The following is a 20,219-nucleotide window of genomic DNA, read 5'->3' on the forward strand; positions in this document are numbered from 1 at the left end:
TGGTATGCTGATTCAACATTACTAACGCTGGTAATAGAAAAGCAAGGTGTGCGCAGTGCATTGTAGAATAGAGTATTCCATGCAGCACTGGCATGCATAAAGCTGCATACAGTATACAGTGTGCATACTGCAAAGATATATGCTAAAAGTTTTATGCTAGTATGCTGTTCTGAACACAGTCACAGAGAAGCTGATACATACTAGAGAACTGGATGGAGAAACCAGACTTGCTAATGAAGTAATCGCTGTCAAACTGAAGCGTGAGGATGTTGAAGGTACTGTGAGTGTCCTCGGGTAAAAGCGATCCACTCCACTCTTTCAGCAGAAGGCCACTCTCCGCTGGTCCATCCCAAACTTTCAGAATGTCATGGTCCACTTCCGTGTCAAAGACTATGAAGTGAAGGCTGGGAAGGTCAAAAATAGTGAGAATATTCAATGTTGCTATATTTTCTTTCAAAAATTTCAAAAACATCTGCAAGACATTCATAAGCACAAAACATCTGCAGATTAACATATAATTAATTTCAATTATTTGATAAAATAAGAAGTCCAGAATTCACAAAGATATGTTCTGAAAATATATATTATACATAATCCATAATTAAAGCTAAAATAAACTATGTAACTTATGGCTCTCTAGTTTAAAAATAAAACTGCATGCATCTCGCAGAAGAACAATGCTCCTTGAATGAGGATTGAGGCACAGATATAGATCTTAGAGCAGATGGACAATTAAATTACATTATTGTTGTTGTTTTTGTACTAGGTAATTCCCAGGAGTTTGCCATTTTGAATGATCATTATCATCTTCATCAATTTTTCTCTTTCATTATGACAAATGAGCATTCAGCTTCAAGCTACCCACAGCTGAATCCACATTTCTTTGTGTATAGATATGACAATGCAATTTCCTGTGAAATGCATTTTGACAGCTCTAAAATACACATCATTATTATAGGTTTTTGAAAGTGTGTTTGGATTTATTTTAAAAGACTAAGCAAAACTTGACCTCATTAATATGCCTGGATCATCTTTGCCAATAATATTATACTTACTAAATGCAAACAAAACATATTTTCCTCAGCACTGAACTGATCAAACCCAAAGGCCTTCAGAATATATTTATTCCTATACTGAGCCACTGGGATTTATATTGTTTACACTCAACAGGGCTGTAGTCTGACCTCCTCGAGTCGAGCACAGCACTGCAGCTGGCATGTAAACACAGAACTGATCAACTTAAGTCACAACAATGACTGTCTCTATGGGATGTGTGGGTGGACAACCACGAGTTCTGCTCTCCACAAACACAGCGTTATTCATTCAAATATCTCCACACCGCTCATAAGTGACATTTCATTCACCAGCAGGGTCCTTTTTGCTAGCAATTGAATTGGATTATGAACCTATATAATGTTATATAGGTATGACAATAATAATTTTTCTTTCATAAAAATGAAAGAAAAATATTATCAACAAATAGCTTAATTACATGTTATTTATTAGTCAATTGTTTAATATATATTGTTTACATAAATGTAAAAATGTTAAATGTTACCAAAAAAATAAAAAAATAAACCATGAAATATCCCTTTAATATGAAAATAAATCATAAAAAGTAAATCTCAGTCTGTCCTCTCAGTGCAGTCTTTTGAAAAATGCGAACAACCATGTCATCATACTAATGCAACACCCTAGCAACTGTACGGAATTACGCAAACATGATTTCACTTAATACATCTTGAGCCTAGATGATGTTAAAAAAAAAAAAACACAGTAACAGTGCAAATATATGCTATGGAGTGAAATTACAGAGGGGTTTCTTTCACCTGTGAGCTGGGAGCGAGAGATGGAGTGGAGTTGTAGCGGAGTGATTACAGACGCTTGGAGAGCGGAGGGGAAATTGCTATTGCTCCACTCCACTCACATACTCTGCTTGCCAAAGTCAATTTTTACTGGCATTCGGTGCTTGGCGAGCATTCATTCTGGACCCTGCATGTATAGAAATAATTGAAACACCTGCAGCACGCAAATGACATGACTCAAGCCCAGTGGTATGGATTACATCCCACTCTTACAACGCCTCCTTTTATCTGTTCTTATAAGCCATATTCTCCTTAAACGGATCAACCGAATTGGCTTACCTGAGTTTTGCTCCATTTTTGAAGGCTTAACTGGCTTATTGCTTTTTGTGTCTCTATTCTTTTTGCCCTTTCACTAACCCTCCCCCTCTGTGTAATGGTAATGCACTTGTAGGAACAGATGCCAGCCAGTGGTAGGCCGCACAGCAGGGTGAAGTGCAATCACCATGCTCCTTTATAGGTTGTATGGGAATTACATGGAAATTAAAGGAGGGGTGGTAAAAACATTAATGTGGTTTGCAAGCACCGGTTTTCGTACCTGATGGTTTTGCCTGTGTCTGCCTCAATGGACCAGGTGCAGTGAAGGTTGTTGTCATAGGGGGCCGGGTAACCAGGAGACAGAATCCGTCCAGATGTGGCGCCGCTAATGTGTCCTCCGCACTCGGCTACACACACACACACACACACACACACACACACACACACACACACACACACACACACACACACACACACACACACACACACACACACACACACACACACACAAGAATTTAGGTCTTTAAATAGATTTGCATTTCCAGAAGCAAATATCAGTGCTTGTAAGCAACAAAACAATAAATCAAGTTTCAGTTTACTACAAATTACTACAAAATGAATTAATATGACACAAATAATAATTCAGCATATAAATCTAAAAAGAATGAAAATGTAAGATGACATCATAGTTAAAGGTTACATCTTTAATGCGAACCATGAAGCAGCGTAAGCAAAGGGAGATTTTTTAGACTGTTTAGATTTTTTGCATTATTAAATTATAGTCCAAATATAAACATTTAAACAAAGCTGATTGAAGTTAAATTATAGTATACTCTGGGCATTTTTAGCCATTATGTATATAATGCAGCTTGCAGAGAATATAGAAAATGAGTTTATTATGTCGACTAATTCTAAATAAATGCAACAGTACAATGTCGGCTCAAGGCAATATCCTCCATTTTCCACACCATTCTCTCAAACTGCATCTTACCCAAGAATGTTTAATTAAGGAATGAGTACAGCACGGTAAAGACTGTAATGCATCTAAAATACTCTCTGTGTAAGTATACAATGCTACAGAGTAATCATTTACCTCATCCTAATCACAAGGAGAGAGCATCTCTCCATTCCCCCAAGCAATTTATTTGCTCATGGGGCTCACATGCAATTACTAAAGTCTCGTAAGAACATTCTCTTCATCAGAATTACAGTATGAAGACACTCTTGCATTCGGTTCAAGCTCAGTATACCACCCCGTTGCAGAAAATGTCCATACTTCCAAGAAGTCACAGAGTACAATACTATAAACATATATTTATATATAAATTATTTGAGATCAATCATTTGTAATATTTGATGCATTCATTGTGGGACTGTTTTGTGTAATATGCAAAGTTTTGTACTTTTTGATAACTTTGATTAGGCATTAACTACTACTGTAACTACTATACTACTCTCTACAACTATTCTGATCTGATGACATGATCTTTCCATCACACAATAAATTACTTGGTACAGTGATGTATCAGATGATAATAGCTAGTTACTTGATATGCAGGTCCTCAGTTAATGTATCAAGGTATTTGCAGGGTACATTATACTTAAGGTCATATTTGGACTAATTCTTTATTATGATCTTATTATTATTATCTACTAGCTCTACTCATAGATTCTATCTCTAGCTCTACTTCATTATCTGTTCCAACTCATCCACGTGCAAAAACATTTTTTTATTTTTTTTTTGTTAATTCATAGTGCAATTTATCATTGCATAAATATGTGCAGTGTTTGCATAAAAGTAAGAGAGAAAAAAAGGCCAACTTCAACTGCAATATTTGTCTAAAGTCATCAGACTATCCAAATCTTACAAATAATCTATAGAGTCAATGGGAATGTTGTCTCTTGCCAGGTTCACCAGAAGGCGCAAGGAATATCTGTCTGGTTAAGATAAAGCAAAAGAAATCTCTTGAGGGTCTGCATACTCCACATACTGAAATACTGAATTTAATATCAGCTTTGGGAAACATGATCAAACTTCATCACCTTTTTTCGGTGATGGTACATGTGCCTTGAGCACTGCAACGTAAATTAATCTATGAATAGTTAATGGAATTCCCTTTGCTTAAGTCCCATTTGCTGATCTCTCTTGGATTACATCTTGTTACATGAGTTGGAGAGAGCAAAGAATGGTGCAACTGCTGAACTTTATCATCTTTATGTACTGAAGCCAAAAATATATAAATCCAAGCCAAATATATGGTAGGGTAAAAGAAAACTAAAGGCCCCTCGGGATAAACTGCATAACACTAGATAGAAAGAAACACCACCAAACACCTGTTTATCACTAAACATTGTAAAAATTTCCTGATCCATTAGATTGAATCATTTTAATGTGATTTGACAATCATTTTATTTTATTTTATTTTATTTTATTTTATGTTATTTTATTTTATTTTATTTTAAGCTTTTAAATCTAAATTTCATGAAGCTTGTTTTAGAATATATTATTATTTTTCATAACTAAGCCTTCAATTTTCATGTATAAGTTTTAAAGTCTAAATTTCATAGCATTTGTATCAGAATATATTTGAGGTATTTAAGGATTGTTTTGATGCTCATCCTTTCCAGTACACCAGTATTATTATTATTATTATTATTATTTTTTCACCTGCTTTTCACTGAAGATTTAGAAATGATGACAAATGTTGACAACCAATTAAGAGGCTCTTTGACAGGTTTTCGTGAGGGATAGGAACTCAAGCCCTTCCCTGAAAAAAAATTTAACAGCAAAGAGAAAACCTTCACTTGAAAAAACAAATGTGAAAAGAACCATTCTCTTGCAAAGCACAGCAAGACACTCACTCGATATAAAACAGATGGGTACAGATTATAGTCGATGGTCTTTATATCATCAAAGAAAATTAATGTATGTTAATGTTAATGTTGTAAACTCACCAATACATGATGGAAGTGGTTTGTCCCACACCCTACGGTCTCCACTGAGGCATGTCAACGTGCTGCTTCCATGCAGTGTGTATCCAGGATTGCAACTGTACAAAACGTATGTATCTGCAAAATGGCCATCGTCTTGGATTTTGTAGCCATAATTAGGCGTCCCTGGCTCCTCACATTTGACAAGGTCAAAACCTGTAGAGAGGCAGGATCAAGGTAAGCCAATTTGAATGGTAAAAAAAGACATCTGGCCACCTGAAATCAACCCCCTGGCAGGCTGGATCAGCCTCTTGCTTAATAATGACATAAAGGTGGTGCAATAAAGCTACACCTGCTCACAACAATTACCTATGCAGCCCCCAGGAGCTGACCTCAAATTAATACCAGCACAGCATATGCTCAACTCAAAGATCACCCTTTCAAACATGCCGTCCATTCTAACTGATTGGTTAACGCACATTTCCAATGCAGGAACATTTCAAGCTAAAGCCTTTTCAAAAAATGTGTCATCCGAAAACAATAAACCTGCAAAGCCGCTTTTTAATACATTTACTATTCTCCTTCTTTTGGCTGGGAAGATCGTGGTTGTCTTAACGAGGAAATAATGAGCAGTGGATAATGAGGATATTATCAGACTGTCTCTGACCAGCAATTAAAACCGTAATATCTTGCACATGCTGTGTCTTTACTGTCTTTGTTTCTACTCGTTCTTTCTTGTAATTAGAGTAGCAGTATTTGATTTTAACACAATTGCTGTCAGAATGTGTGTGTGAGTGTAATATTAAGAATAATGATTGTGTTTATGTATGTATGTATTTATTTAAGTTATTGTGCTTCTGTTTCACAACCTTGATAATTAAATGATAAAAAAAAAAAAAAGGTTTGTTTGGAAAATTTTAGATCATGTCCCACAGTTTAAGTAGGTCCTTTAATAGTTAGCAAAAACAGAAAGCAAAATGGCTACTGTATTTAGTGCATGCGGGATGTGCAAAATATGATTATTTTGTCAAAACTGTCAGTCAGGCATCAAATTACTGCCTCACAGTGGTGACTATTCTATAAATTGAGCTGAAAAAAGTTTCAAACCATCCTGAAACCACAATTCATTTTTAATCAAAGTGAATGCTAGATTTGTCAGTGTTTACAGTAAATATGATCTGACAGTGTCAGTATATTGATTGTGACTTTATATTGAGTGACAGCCAAGAGGGAAAATTGAAGAAGCAAGAAATTTCACCCGAACACAGGTGAATACCACTAGATACGATTGTTTCTAAGATTCGCTCAGAAAAGTTACTTCATATATCAAGCTGTATTTGTGCACTTCTGTAGCTGTTTCTAAAGAATTATTGTGTGATTAATGCATGGAGCTTACTACTGTACGACAGCTTAAATCCTTTGCTGGAACCGGTACCATTGCTGTTAAACTCCATCCAGAGATGGTTGGACGTGCTGTTGAGGATGACATCAGACATGTCGTTTTTTGTAAAATTGCCCAGGAGTCTTGATGAACTGTCTTGACCATCATAAACCTATGAAAACCAAAGACCAAAAGAAGCAGGAATGTTTACTTGTTTTGTCAGCAGGCAGTCACAGAAATGCTTGTTCTGATAATATACCTGGTGTTAAAAAACACAAAACAAGTGTTTTCTCAAAATATTGGCTTTTGGTGTCTGAATTATGTAATTGCTTTGTGAAATTGCATATATTTTGAAACAATAACCTCTGCAAAGAGAGGGTGGTAAACACTGCGGCATAGGGAAAAATATTAAAGGTCATAAATCAATGTCAAGCAGCAGTTTTCCACTTTTCTGTGGCGGAGGACACTGTTTCAAGCTTTAATGGAAAATATCATGTGATTCCAGATTGCATGTGCAGAATTTGCCACTGGTCTAAAGACAGACTGTTTCTGCTGGTTGTCTACAATGGTGCAAACTGATAAAACAGCCTCAAAAATAAGCTGAAATCAACTAAAACGTCCAATCAACAACATAATTAATAAGGGAATAGCGGTTTCCTTACAAATCTTGCAGACCTTGCCAGATATACAAGTCTAAGACCTAATTTGCTGACCGATAAATATCCCTAAATGTTGACAGACAATATTTTGATGATTCATTGCAACAGAATCACTATAAGTTTGACAAAATGTATGTGTTTGGAATTGCACCTCATTCTTATCCTCCATTTGTGACTTAATTAGTGGCCTTATTGGTCTTAAGGGACCATCTTTCTTCTGTGATGGTACATGTGCCTTGAGCACTGTAACGTAAATTAATCTATGAATAGTTAATGGTGTCTCCAAGTCCCATTTGCTGGTCTCTCATGGATTACAAACTGTTACATGTTAACAGTATTGCAGAGGTGTTGCAATCGCCAAACTTCATCAAAGTTCTTGAAACTCTATTTGGTGCTTGCAACGTCACAACTGACCACATTCACAAAGAATTCAACTGATGTGGCCTTTAGAGTCTGAACTAAACATTTTATGATTTTAATTTAAATAGTTGTAGTATTTAAATGAATGAATAAAATGATGAATCAATAAAATAAGCAATAATTTAATTCAATTAATAATTCAATTAATTAAAATTGTATAATATCCAAGGTACACATTTGTGGTAATTGTGCAGTTAATTCTCATATTGTATTTTCAGAAAGTTTTGGAATATTTGTCTTCTCCCCAAACTTATCACTAGTGAAACACAGTAATAATGATTGTAATTAGAAGGGTTATATGTCAATTGACATATTTAGATTTTGCTTACATCTACATTGTATATATATTACAGAAGGATTTTTTAATATTTTTTTTCAAAGGTAAAATGTTTAACAATATTTCAAGTGCATTTTATGAGATTTTTTGTATTTTGAATCTGATTTTTCTTTATAAAAGGCATAAATTTGATCATTCTGATTTAAAAGTTTTGGATTCTTTAGTTTGAATATACATTGAATTAAAAACTAGCATAACATCTTAACATCTTACGTTATTTTTGACAAAACATCCCATGTTTTGATAGTGACTGCATATTTTCGGTAGTGACAGTAATGCTTTGGTAGTGACCACATCACATACCAGAATTTTAACTTGCATACTAAAACACTACTAAAACATACTAAAATACAAAAAATAAAAAATACAAAATAAAAATGCATATATATATATATATATATATATATATATATATATATATATATATATATATATATATATATATATATATATATATATATATATATATAATTCCTACCTTGAGGAAATCTCCCTCGTGAAGCTGGAAGGTGGTGGCTGTGATTTGAATCCCTTTGCCTCTGTCGGTCTCAATGCGGTAGATGCACTCATGGTTGTTGTCGTAATTTGCTGGGTAATTGGGGGATAGCAGGACACCCTGACTGCCCACAGAAGTGGCTCCACACTCAGCTAGGCAAACCCAGGATGGATGGGAAAGATTAGGTAGAAAAAAATTGGTGAGAAGCCAAATGTTCACATACTGAGGGCATAAAGCGCAAACTTATCAAAGCTACACATGGCTGTGAAAAACTAGGGGTTGGTAACAAATAAGTTGGGTTCCCTTGAAGCCTGTAGTTCCCTGACAGCTGCTACTCCATTTCCCACTGACAGGCCAATTTTAGGCCAAGGTTTTGTACCGTCTGGAATTTGAGTCTTTGTCATTTTGATAAATCACTGCGAGAACAACTTCAGAGGAATACTAATTAATAGAGGCCTTTGTGCATTAGCTAGTTGCTGGTCACAAAAGCACACTGCTGTGTTAGGATCAGATGTCCTTCTGTTTAATATTCTGCACCAGCGACTCTCTAGGTATATAAGCAGCAGGGCAGGGGCGTTCTCTCTGAGAAGGCAAGGGAGGCAGTATCTTCTCAAAAAATTGGATGACAAAATAATCGATATTACAAACATAAATCGCAAATATTATTAAAGGGGTCATCGGATGCACAGTTTCCACAAGTTGATATGATTCTTCAGGGCAGGGGTTGGCAAGTAAGTTTGGCATCAGGCAAAAAAAAAAAAAAAAAAAAAAAATTGCACCACTAGATGGCAGTCCAGAACATAGTTAAAGGATAATTTAAGAAATTACTTGGTGAAAAATGCAACTAGAATTGCCTGTGACAAACTGTTACAGTGTCTTTTGTAACTGGTAGTGAGCTGTTACTTTAAATCCTGTAGTAGGACAGTCATTAACAAAAAGCCGGTGAGGCGGTGTCCGGGTTTTACACTGGATAAATTAATAAAGCAGAGTAGTGACACGTAACCTGGCAAGTACCTTCATTCATCAACTTGCAACTTGTCTGAGATGTGGAATGGATATATATAACAAAAAAAATAAAATAATAAGAGAGGACTTGAATAAGCCCATTAATGGCATGTTTGAGTCATGCTCTTAACGAACAATGTTTTATTTCCTCTTTCCATACTGTGAATAATAAATGTATATCATTTTAATTTGCTTGTTACACATTGAAGGCTAACTTATTGCAATAATTATTTGATGTAGCCTACTTTTACGTTTCAATAATTCACTGTTAGTTTTTTCATACCACACATTTCAGGACGGCTATTTTAGAGGTGTGTCTAGCGACTCTTTTGAATGTCTTTCAGAACTTTCAAATTAAAAGCTCTCAATTCATCTCAAAATAAAACATTGCTGCAAAAACGTTCTTGTACTTTTAATTTGAAGGCAAAATCACTAAAGACAAAGTGATTGTGAGAAACTGTTGCTGTCATGACAAATCTATTTCAGAACCAGCACTATCAAAATAATCTGGCTACGGGCGCGGGCCAGATATTATTACTGGCTGGCCAGTTTTGGCCGCCTGTTGCCAACTACTGCTTTAGGGTCAATGGTAGTGTAAAAAAAACACCCTTTTTACCTTGTAAAAATCAGCTTTGTTTTCTGTACCACAACTTTGTCTCAGGTCAAAATAAAACTAGAAATGGTCTGAAAACATGATGACTGCGTCAGTTTTTAGTGAGCATTCAGCGTGATGAAATTTTCATGTCTGTAGCAGTGTTTACAGAGTTAACTAATGTTAACTAATGAAATATTATTGTAAATTGTTTCCAAAATACTGTTCAAATTGTTACTGCCTTTAGTTATTAGTTTGGAATAAATATAAAAATGCATAAAACACTATGAAATGTATAATTAGTATTAAAAACAACATTAAATAAAATAAAATAAATATTATTAATAAAATACAAAATAGAATTACATTTGTTCTCTTTTTTATGTAATATTTATTTAACCAGGAAAATGTGACAACATTAAGTGTAACAGGGACATATATAGGGCGATATATAAACTACCTCCTCATTTTAAAATACCACCGCATGCCACTGATAAGCAGATGTTGCTTCAAGACTGTGGCCTCCTGGTATCCAGACTTTTTTTTAAAAGGTATCAGTTCCTCAGAGACAAACTACTAAGAGAAATTAAATTGTTTTATGTTTTTTATTATTTTTATTATAATTATTTTTTCATTATTATTTATTTTTTTATTTTTTTTATTTTTTTTATTGCCAGAGGACACTAGTCAGTAATTAGTCTGGTCTGACACAAACCAAAAATATAAAAGGATCACAATTTTAAATGTGATCAGGGATATATTTTTATTTTTATTTTACACATTTCATTTAGCATTTTATTAATATTTAATCTATCTGTACATGCATACATACTGTACGTAGTGTACATACATATATGCAATGACTGCAATAAATCAATCAGTAATATTTTTTTCTTTCTTTCTTACTTTTTTTTTTCTAAACAATTTAAATTCAATGGTTTAGCAAAAAAATAAGTATTATATACCTCAGGTGTCTAGCTCTCACCCATTTTAGTTATCTAGCACCCTTATCGATTGGGAAACTCTGAACTGGAGGCTTTCAGAAACTAAAGATAATTTCATTCATTGAGAATATCCCCATCAACCCTTTATCAATTTTATGTAGCTAATATAATCCAAACCTCTTGAGGCTAATGTTTGTTGTGCTCACCAGACCAATTAAAGACACACTCACACGCTCTTATTACACCACAGCGATTAACCACTATTAAAACCCCGTCCAACAGGAGGACTGCACAATTACCACCAATTATTCTGTCAGTGATTTTAATGCTGTCCACAAATATCCATGACCTTAACCACTTAACCGCCACAACAGAAAAAAAAAAATAAATAAAAATATCTGCAATCTGCAATCTGATCAATTTTAATTAATCTATTATGGCAAGGTACATCTCTGAAAGTTTTTTACCCTACAATGTGAACATTTACTGTGTCAGGTTCCACTATAAATAAAACATTAATAAGATGGGAGAATAGTCAGAGCATTTAATAATGCATTTGAGGCAATGTAAAATGGACTCAATTCAGGGTGAATAGAATAGACCAGATTTCTAATAATATGCATTGACTAAAATTTCACTCTGGTTCTCCCTTCCTTATATGGGACATGTTATGGCCAAATTAGCCTGAGCATTATTAAAATACCAACAGTTTCTTAGAAATCACTGATTTAACTTAATCCACTCTGAATTGATAACCCAACAGTAGTAGTAATAGTAGAAATCTACATTTCCATATATATTTAAGAATGTAAATGTCTATTCAACAACTCTAAAAAGTGTGAAGACATTTATTATGCCATAAGTATTTATGTAGACCTTTTCTATATTTTAAAATTCAGTTAGGAATAAAAAACTTAATAAATTTAGATTTCACTCAATAATTCAAAGAATACAGAATAACAAAACTAAAAAATAAATAAATAAATAAATAAATAAATTCTACTAAAGGCGTATTTTTAACCACATTTTAAATCTCACTACAGGAAGTGTGTAAATGCAACACAAAAGCTCAAGACTAATTTGTGAGTCTGCCTGGTTGAAACCTAAACAATAGTCAAAAGCAATCCCAAATGCAAACCTGAAAAGTATGGATGCATTAATGGGATAGTTCAATCCAAAAAAAAAAAAAGTATAATCATTTACTTACATTCATATCATTGTCAACCCATAAGACTTTCATCTTTGTATTTTAGTATTGTCATAATTTAGTCCATTCACAAAGGTACATGTAATCAGCATTTGCAAGTTTCAATACACATTTTAGAAGTAATCCATATAAATTATACAGTCACACTTCTCGCTATTAAGAAATCATTAACTACGGCTTATTCATCAGTAAACTCCTAATTTGCGGCTTACTAAAAGTTAGTAAGGTAGTTGTTAAATTTAGGTATTGGGTAGGATTAGGGATATAGAATATGTGCTTTATAAGTACTAATAAACAGCCAATATGTTCTTAATAGGCATAGTGAGAATTGGCCGTTATGTTAAAGTCTTACCAATTATGCAAAGCAATCATATCTTTTCAGATGACTTGGACTAAATTGCTTGCTTCATATGGATAACGGTTATGACAAAATGTATAAAACATTTTATATGATCTCATGAATATAGAATGACATGAGGGTGAGTAAATAATGTCTGAATTTTAATTTTTGGGTTGAACTATCCCTTATGTTTGAGAAAAGTAAATTATGTCCACTTACCCACACATCTGGGCAGGGCTGCACTCCACACTCTCCGGCCTCCACCCAAGCAAGTGATCTTACTCTCGCCTTCCAGACGGTAGCCCGCAAAGCAGGAAAAGACCAGTGAGTCGCCGACCCCAAACTGGAAGCCCACCCTCCTGCTGTATGCGGGTACTCCCGGATCCTCACACGGCTCCAAGCTGTACTCTGTGGTACAGAGTCATAATAACTCTTAAACCTTCAGACTGCTTAGCCAAGCATGGGTTAGAGTAAGCACCATGACAACCGTGCCTTCAAGCACACTATAATGAACAGAATGAGTGATGCCCCCACCAGAGAAGGTGATATTGAATCCCTCGTATGACATGGAGAAGTCCGAGACGAAGCGTAGCTGGACGCTGAAGTTGCCGAACAGGCCTGCTTTGATGGAGGGCGGCAGGACGGAGCCTGTGAGCCTGGCCACCGGCTCGGTGAAGCTGCCGTCCTCGGTAATGAGCAGGTAATCATGGGAGTCCTCCAGGTGGAACGTGTGGAAGAGAAGCTGCACTCCTGGGGAGTTTTAGATGAGATTAGGGCCGTCAGTCACAAGCAAAATCTCCGTTTCAACCTCACAACCCACTGAGAAGCCTTCAGAGGGAATGTAATACTGATCGAAACAGAATCGCATTTGCCCGACATGGTGCTGAGTAATAAAATGTAGAGAAATGTGAAAGGTATCTTAAATTCGTTATCAAGGGTAATTTCAAAGGGCACAGAAAGGAACCTCATGGGTAAAATCAATGTGCCTCAAACTGTTATCAGTTTCAGTAGTTAGTGGCTGTAATCTGTTCTTTTGTCTTACCTTTCCCATGAGACACTTCTACTGTCCAAGTGCAGTTCAGAGAGTTTGGGTAGAAATCTGGAAAACCAGGCGAAAGAACTGTTCCGGTTTTTCCATAGATATAGCCCCCACACAAAGCTGGAACAGCAATAACAGAAAGAACTTATGTTTGAATGGCCTACTTTCCATGAAAGAGAGTAAATCTAGCCTTGAAGTACATCCTCCATCAATAATCCTTTTGGCTAAAGCTTAACTAGATTTTGTGATGATAATGTGAGGGTAGTGCCAGGGCATTGCTATGCAGGGGTGTGTTTCCCAAAAGCATCGTTAGCCAACTATGGTTGTTAGTTTCACTGAACTCTATTGGTAACAAAGCAATTTAGACCATAGTTATTTTTGGGAAGCACACCCCAGTTAAGTTGTGAGTGGTTTCAGCATTTTACGGTTGCTTAGCATGTTTTGGGTGGTTGCCAGGGTGCTGTAAACTGTTCATTGCTCAAACAATATAATCATCAACGGTTCAAATATGAGACCAGGTTGTGTTGATGCAGATTTCTGGGTCACACACTTGACAAACAATATCCAGAACATGTAAAATATTTTATTATTAAACTTATTATACTTATAGTATTAATAAAACTTGCAAAGATTCCTCTCTTTGTAGTTAAACTACAAGATGATGCATGCAAAACGTGGAAATAGAGATGTTTCTACATGCAAAGCAGCAGAGATTAACAATATCCTAACTAATAAGAGCTTGACATCGGATACAGCACAACTACTTGTAAGAAGATCAAAAGGAGCTATAAGAACTGAGACAATTTTCTGACTGGAGAATGGAGGAGACAGTCAGTGGAGACAGTCAATATTTTTTTTTTTTTTTTTTTTTTTTCAGAGCTGTAAGACAGACATCATAACAGAATACTGAATATGTCCTTGAGTCAAGCTCATCGTCCTGCTTTTATCAAAATAAATCATATGGTGCAGGTTAAGACAGGACACACGTTTTTGATCCTCAGCATTTTGACCTTAAATGGCCCTTTAAATCTCTTTATCAAATGACAATTATGGCTTATCAAAGGGATCCTATTATGCTCTTTTACAAAGTCTTGATTTTGTTTTGGGGGTGTACTAGAATGTGCTCTAATACTAGGTTGTATGAAAAACACATTATTTTTTGCATATTTTACATTATTACAACACCTCTCTCCACAGTTTGGCAAGAACGGCTGAAATAGTTCCTGCATCAAATGAAAGCCCACCTTCTGAAATACGAAATGTGCTGTGATTGGTTAACTGGACCAGTGTGTGTTGTGATTGGCAAAATCAAATCAATTTGAGCGCAATTTAAACCTGGATGATTGTAACTGTTATAAGTTCATCTGCCTTTGAGCTTTGTAACTTTGCCTAAAAGAAAAGGCCTTTGGGCAAAACGGAGTGCCTAAAACCCTATTAACCATGGTATAATCACTCCAATGCAGTGCCTGTAGTGGGTTATTGCTGTTTGACTCTAGTGTAGGTTGTTTATGGTTGCCAAACAATGCAGTAGTATAATAACATATAGGTACCCCTTCATGCTGCCAAAACAGTTCTGGTGCATGAACTCCATAAGACCTGTGATATCTGGCACCCAAGACATTAGCAGCAAATTCCTACAAATTATGAGACCCATGGGTTTGTGGGTCCATCACATCACACAGATGCTCTACTGGATTGAAATCTGGAGAGTTGGGAGGCAAAGGCAACACCTTGAATAATTCGTCATGTTCCTCAAACATTCCTGAACATTTTTTTGCAGTGTGGCGGGGTGCATGTATACTGCTATAAGAGGTTACTGCCATCAGGGAACACACTGCCATGAAAGAGTGTACATGGTCTCCAACGATCTTTGTAGGTGGTACGTGTCAAAGTAACATAAATGGCAAGATCTAGGTTTCTAAGCAGATCATAACACCGCTTTCTTCCCATAGTGCCATCTCTTCCTCAGGTGAACAGCACACACGTACCTGGCCATCCACCTGGTCTAAAAAAAAAAAAACTTGATTCATCAGACCAGGCAACCTTCTTACACTGCTCCAGGGGTTAGTTCTGATGCGTAAGTGCCCATTCTATGCACCTTAGCAGTGGACAGGGTTCATCGTGGGCACTCTGACCATTCTGGGGCAGCAACCTGCAATGCACTGTGTGCTCTGATACCTTTCTGTAATGGCTAGCATTATTATTATTATTATTATTATTATTGTTTTTTTTTTAATTTGGTCTACAATAGCTATTCTATGTGATCGTACTAGAAGGAGTAGTCTTCGCTCCTCATGTGCTTCACTAGCCTTGTGGGCCCTTGCCCCTGAAGTTGGTTCCCTGGTTGTCCTTCCTTGGAAATTTTGTCAGGCACTAACCACTGCATACAGGGAACACCCCCCAAAACTGGAGATTTTTGGAGATGCTGTAACCTAGTCGTTTACCCAGTCGACTGACTCTTCACTTTTTGCCTAATACCCCTTCAAAGATGCCACTGTAACAATATAATCAATGCTATTCATTCAGTTTGCCTGTCAGTGGCTTTAATGCTATCGCCCTCCATCAAACAGAGTATTGCATTAACCAGAATGTTAAAATGGCTGAGAATGTGGCTTGAAAAATCTGAATTTTAAGTCTGAACTCTTCATTTAATAATATTAATTGCAGCCTGACAGAAAGGAAATGTGTAATCTTTTATGAACATGTATTTACATTCCCGCAAACAAATGGGGAGGATCTGTCTGGTCTGTAATGAAGGTCAGGCTCTGTTGAAAGCCCATCATGCTGAATCCATGCCTGTTACAGCAAATGCACAGAGCTGATAAGATGCAGGCATAAGAGAACATTGGGAATTCTAGAACAGACCAGCAACAGCCTGATTGCTCTTACTGGAAAACACTTTGTTTACTTCAATCCCTGTAATCAGCAAACAAATAAGATTAACAGCTTTATAGAGCACTCTCCTGTAGGTATCTGGTTAAGGACTTCAATTATTTGTTCCCGCTTCCCTGTCCTTTTCTCCTCCCCATTTAAGGTTATCTATGAAACAGCGCATGCCAGTCACCTCTCCTCTAATCAAAAATGTATGAACTCAAATCTCAGAGGAGTGTTAAGAGGGCTTACCCTTCCCCCTCTGATAAAACTGTAATGCGGCCTAGCAGGGTTGGATTATAGCCCGGACCAGTGCCCTCGGGCCCCAGATTTTCAGGGGCCTCCAAAGTCTTCACCAAAGGAAACTTAACCCCTGGGTGCTTAAAGCATAGAGTGCAAGCTGACATCAGGGTCCAATTTTTAGGCGTCTTTACACTAGGGAGGAGCTGTTTCTCTTGTACATGACCAGAATTGAGAGAGCACAGCATGGCCTACCGTCACAGCTGGGCAGGGCATGGTTCCACTGATGGTTCCTCTCACACACAATGGGTTCATCATCACTCAGAGTATAGCCTTGATCACAACTGAACGTCACTGTGGAGCCGATGGCAAAATTGTTCCCATGCCTTTTCCCATTCACCGGGATACCTGGATCTAAACAGGAATCTGTTTCCATCATAATGCCTGTGAGGAAGGAACAAAACAAAAATATTTAATTTAACCTTCAAGGTCTAAATTGAAAGGGGGATGTGTCGGAAGCACTTTACACAGTATAAATCAGCAGATATCAGTCCCCCAGTGGTCTCCTACCTTTAACCAACACATCTGTATTTCTACTTACCTTTTCTATATTTTGAAAATCATTTGGGGAAAAAAAATGACAGCACTGTTTCTCTACATTGTTTCCCCTTAGAGGCTGGCATTTGAGGAATATTTCCACCTGTCAGTTTCACATGCATTCGGATCTATTATTTGGCCTCTGATAAACCTCTGATAGCCGTCTAAAAGTCTGAAAAATGGGAACACTTTGACACGAATGAGTTTCATATATATCAGGCGTAATGTCAGAGGTAATTTATTGGGAGTCATGAATATTATTTGAGAATCATCTCATGTTCCCTCCTGCCCACATTTCTCATTCTTCTGTCTCTACTGCAGCACATTACATTATAATAAAGATGTTAAATTACTGCTGAAAAAGAGCAACTGGAGACTATTTGTCAAGCCATTTAGTTTTTATAAAGACACCATTTGCATTTTTCCAGTTAAGCTCATGGGGGTAAAAATTTATAACATTAATTTTACACACAGACCTATTTGTAAAGTTGCAATAATACAAAACAAGCAGGCACATGGATATATGCTATATTTCTAACAAGCAGTGCTAAATTTCTTAATAATGAGGTTTTGGAACAAGGATTGGTGTATTTAACACTCCAATCAAAACTGCACTTGAGCAGCAGGGGACAACAAAATCAGATTTCAAAAACTAATTCAAAGGGAAGGGGACTAAAATTATTAATAGGCCACTCTGCCCCACCACACCCCTTCATGACTAATGAGTAGACTATACAAAGGGCACCCATCTGTCTTGCATATTATTGGGCCTAGACAATATTTCTGCTTGCAACATTTTATAACTGATAGCTGAAACAAACGTCATACGTGGCACCAACCAAAAGCATTTTTTAACTAAAATACTGTAAACATAAATGGTTGTAATAATAATAATAATAATAATAATAATAATAATAATAATAATAATTATTATTATTATTATTATTATTATTATTATTATTATTATTATTATTAAATTGCTATTGTATACATATGAAATTATTTAGCATTCATTTAATCCTTAATGTTTGGCCACATTTTTTTTTTTTAATCTGCATTTTTTTTTTACAATAATGTTAACTTTGTCTATTCATTAGGTTAAAAAGTGTTTCATTTATTAACAGTTCTGTTTTTAAATGAAGATAATTTGATTAAATTGATAATTTGATTATTTTGTTAGCTGGGAAGATTACTTTCTGTTTATTTACATCTTTACCTGATAAGATGATTATAAAATGCTACTACTTCTGGTTTTACTTTTGCTATGAAGATATTCTACATGATTCACTGTATCATTGATATAACGAATATCACATTTGACTTTTGTATAGGTCCTAGCATGATTCCGAGGTGAAGCATCAGGGATGTGGTAAAGAGTAATAACATGTAAATGTTGTTTCTTTGGTGGCACAAAATAACATTTAGTCAGTTTTTTTTTTTTTTTTTTTTTAAGGTTTACTGACTTACTATTGCATATTTTTTCAAACATACCAAAATTAAAATCTCTGGTTTGACTCCAATTATGTTACATACACAATATAGTGTCCAATAATTTTATAGTTGATTTTACTGAACTATGTACCTTGCCCATTTTTATACAAATAAATTAATCACTACACTGTAAATAATTAATTAATATTACACACATTGATCATATAGGTGACAAAATCTGAATGTACATAAATGGGGTGAGTCACCCATGGCAAGATGGACTATGCAGATTTGTTTAATCTTTCAAAAAAAAAAAAAAAAAAGGAGAAAAGAAGCTGCGATGTTCCCTTTTGCCAAAAAATGGAAGGAAATATCAGCCCCAATAATGTACTGGTGAAATACGATCTGCAGTTTTCACAAATAAACCGGCAGATCTAGGTGCAGGTAACATGGAGAAAGAGTACACATTGCTTATTTAAATATACTACCAACATTTTAACAATACCAATACAAAGCTGGCTGAAAATCAGCAAACTTGTCCTTTAACTGCTTTGAATATTCAATGGTTAAATTTAAATGTCATTTACTATGCCAGTTTAAGGGTGTGTATTTTTTCTAAGACTTAAAAGCTAAATAAATAAATAAATTCAAAGACTTGCAAAAATGCACAGAAACACACAATGGGATAAAACAAGGGTAAAGATCTGTAGTGTTTTTACAAGATTGAAAATTTGATGGAATGTTTAGGTTTCAGTCAAGACGAAGAACTCATAGAGTTTCTTCTTGACAGGCAAGCTAAACTTCAATTTAAACGTATTCCTAATATGTTGGAAGTTTACTTGAAAGTGGCCTACTTTTACCTGTTGAGATATGTCTTTACATTTATACACCCTTAAGAGCTGTGTTTGTAATGTTTGAGTTCAGGGAGGTGTGAAGCACGAATGGGGTGCTTACAAAGGCTGTTTGAAAATATGCTTCATTTTTGTTATTCCGCTAAGTGACACTAGTAGCACATAAACTGCATACTCCACTTTTAACAATAAAATTGACATATAAAGCATTCAGAAGGCTTTTATGCTAGTGGTGGTTTATCTGTTCTCCATTACACAGGTTTTTGCCTCTATATCCCTGTGGGGGGTCCACTAAAACAGATGCCAAATCCGATTTTGTCTTTTTCTGGCTTAATCCCTGTTAGCAAGTCGACAATAACCACAAGAGCATTAAAACCATAACAATGCTTTTAACAATAATGATTTGTCGATCTGTTGAGCCTGCACTAACAAACAAACAGGCCTTGTGTCAGCGGGACATTAAACTTTAATCACACTCTACAGCGCAGTTTATAAACCCACTACCACTAAACATATTCAAAAAGAAAACAAACTTTATTTTCGGATCAATTTAATTATTCACAGAGGTTCCTCACCTCTCTTAAATTCAGCTATTGCCTCTGGATGTTGATATTGGTCATGTGATGCTAGCACACACATGTTGGGTTTCTCAAAAACTATAATCTGATTGTAACCCTGGAGAAACCATTCCAATTACATTACATGCACCAGAGAGCGTGTCCAGCCGAATTTGCGGAATATTGCAGAACCGCCCACCG

General features: G+C 35.8%; 1 protein-coding gene across 6 annotated transcripts in view; it reads right to left on the reverse strand.

Annotated features, from left to right (window-relative positions):
• Window positions 1-20,219, reverse strand: part of LOC109072910 (CUB and sushi domain-containing protein 1-like) — a 492,278-nt gene that overhangs the window by 110,287 nt on the left and 361,772 nt on the right. For 5 of the 6 annotated variants that reach the window (XM_042736245.1, XM_042736243.1, XM_042736244.1 and 2 more), the window contains 9 exons: window positions 16,838-17,026; window positions 13,475-13,591; window positions 12,967-13,182; window positions 12,652-12,840; window positions 8,327-8,496; window positions 6,448-6,604; window positions 5,076-5,267; window positions 2,401-2,527; window positions 202-404 (listed from right to left, as the gene is read on the reverse strand). In XM_042736245.1, the coding sequence (XP_042592179.1) occupies window positions 202-404; window positions 2,401-2,527; window positions 5,076-5,267; window positions 6,448-6,604; window positions 8,327-8,496; window positions 12,652-12,840; window positions 12,967-13,182; window positions 13,475-13,591; window positions 16,838-17,026 (1,560 nt within the window). The remainder of the gene's footprint in view (window positions 1-201; window positions 405-2,400; window positions 2,528-5,075; window positions 5,268-6,447; window positions 6,605-8,326; window positions 8,497-12,651; window positions 12,841-12,966; window positions 13,183-13,474; window positions 13,592-16,837; window positions 17,027-20,219) is intronic. The other variant, XM_042736246.1, reaches the window with a different exon arrangement.

This window comes from Cyprinus carpio, chromosome B13 (genome assembly GCF_018340385.1).
Source record: "Cyprinus carpio isolate SPL01 chromosome B13, ASM1834038v1, whole genome shotgun sequence".
In the NCBI taxonomy this organism is placed as follows: Eukaryota; Metazoa; Chordata; class Actinopteri; order Cypriniformes; family Cyprinidae; genus Cyprinus; species Cyprinus carpio.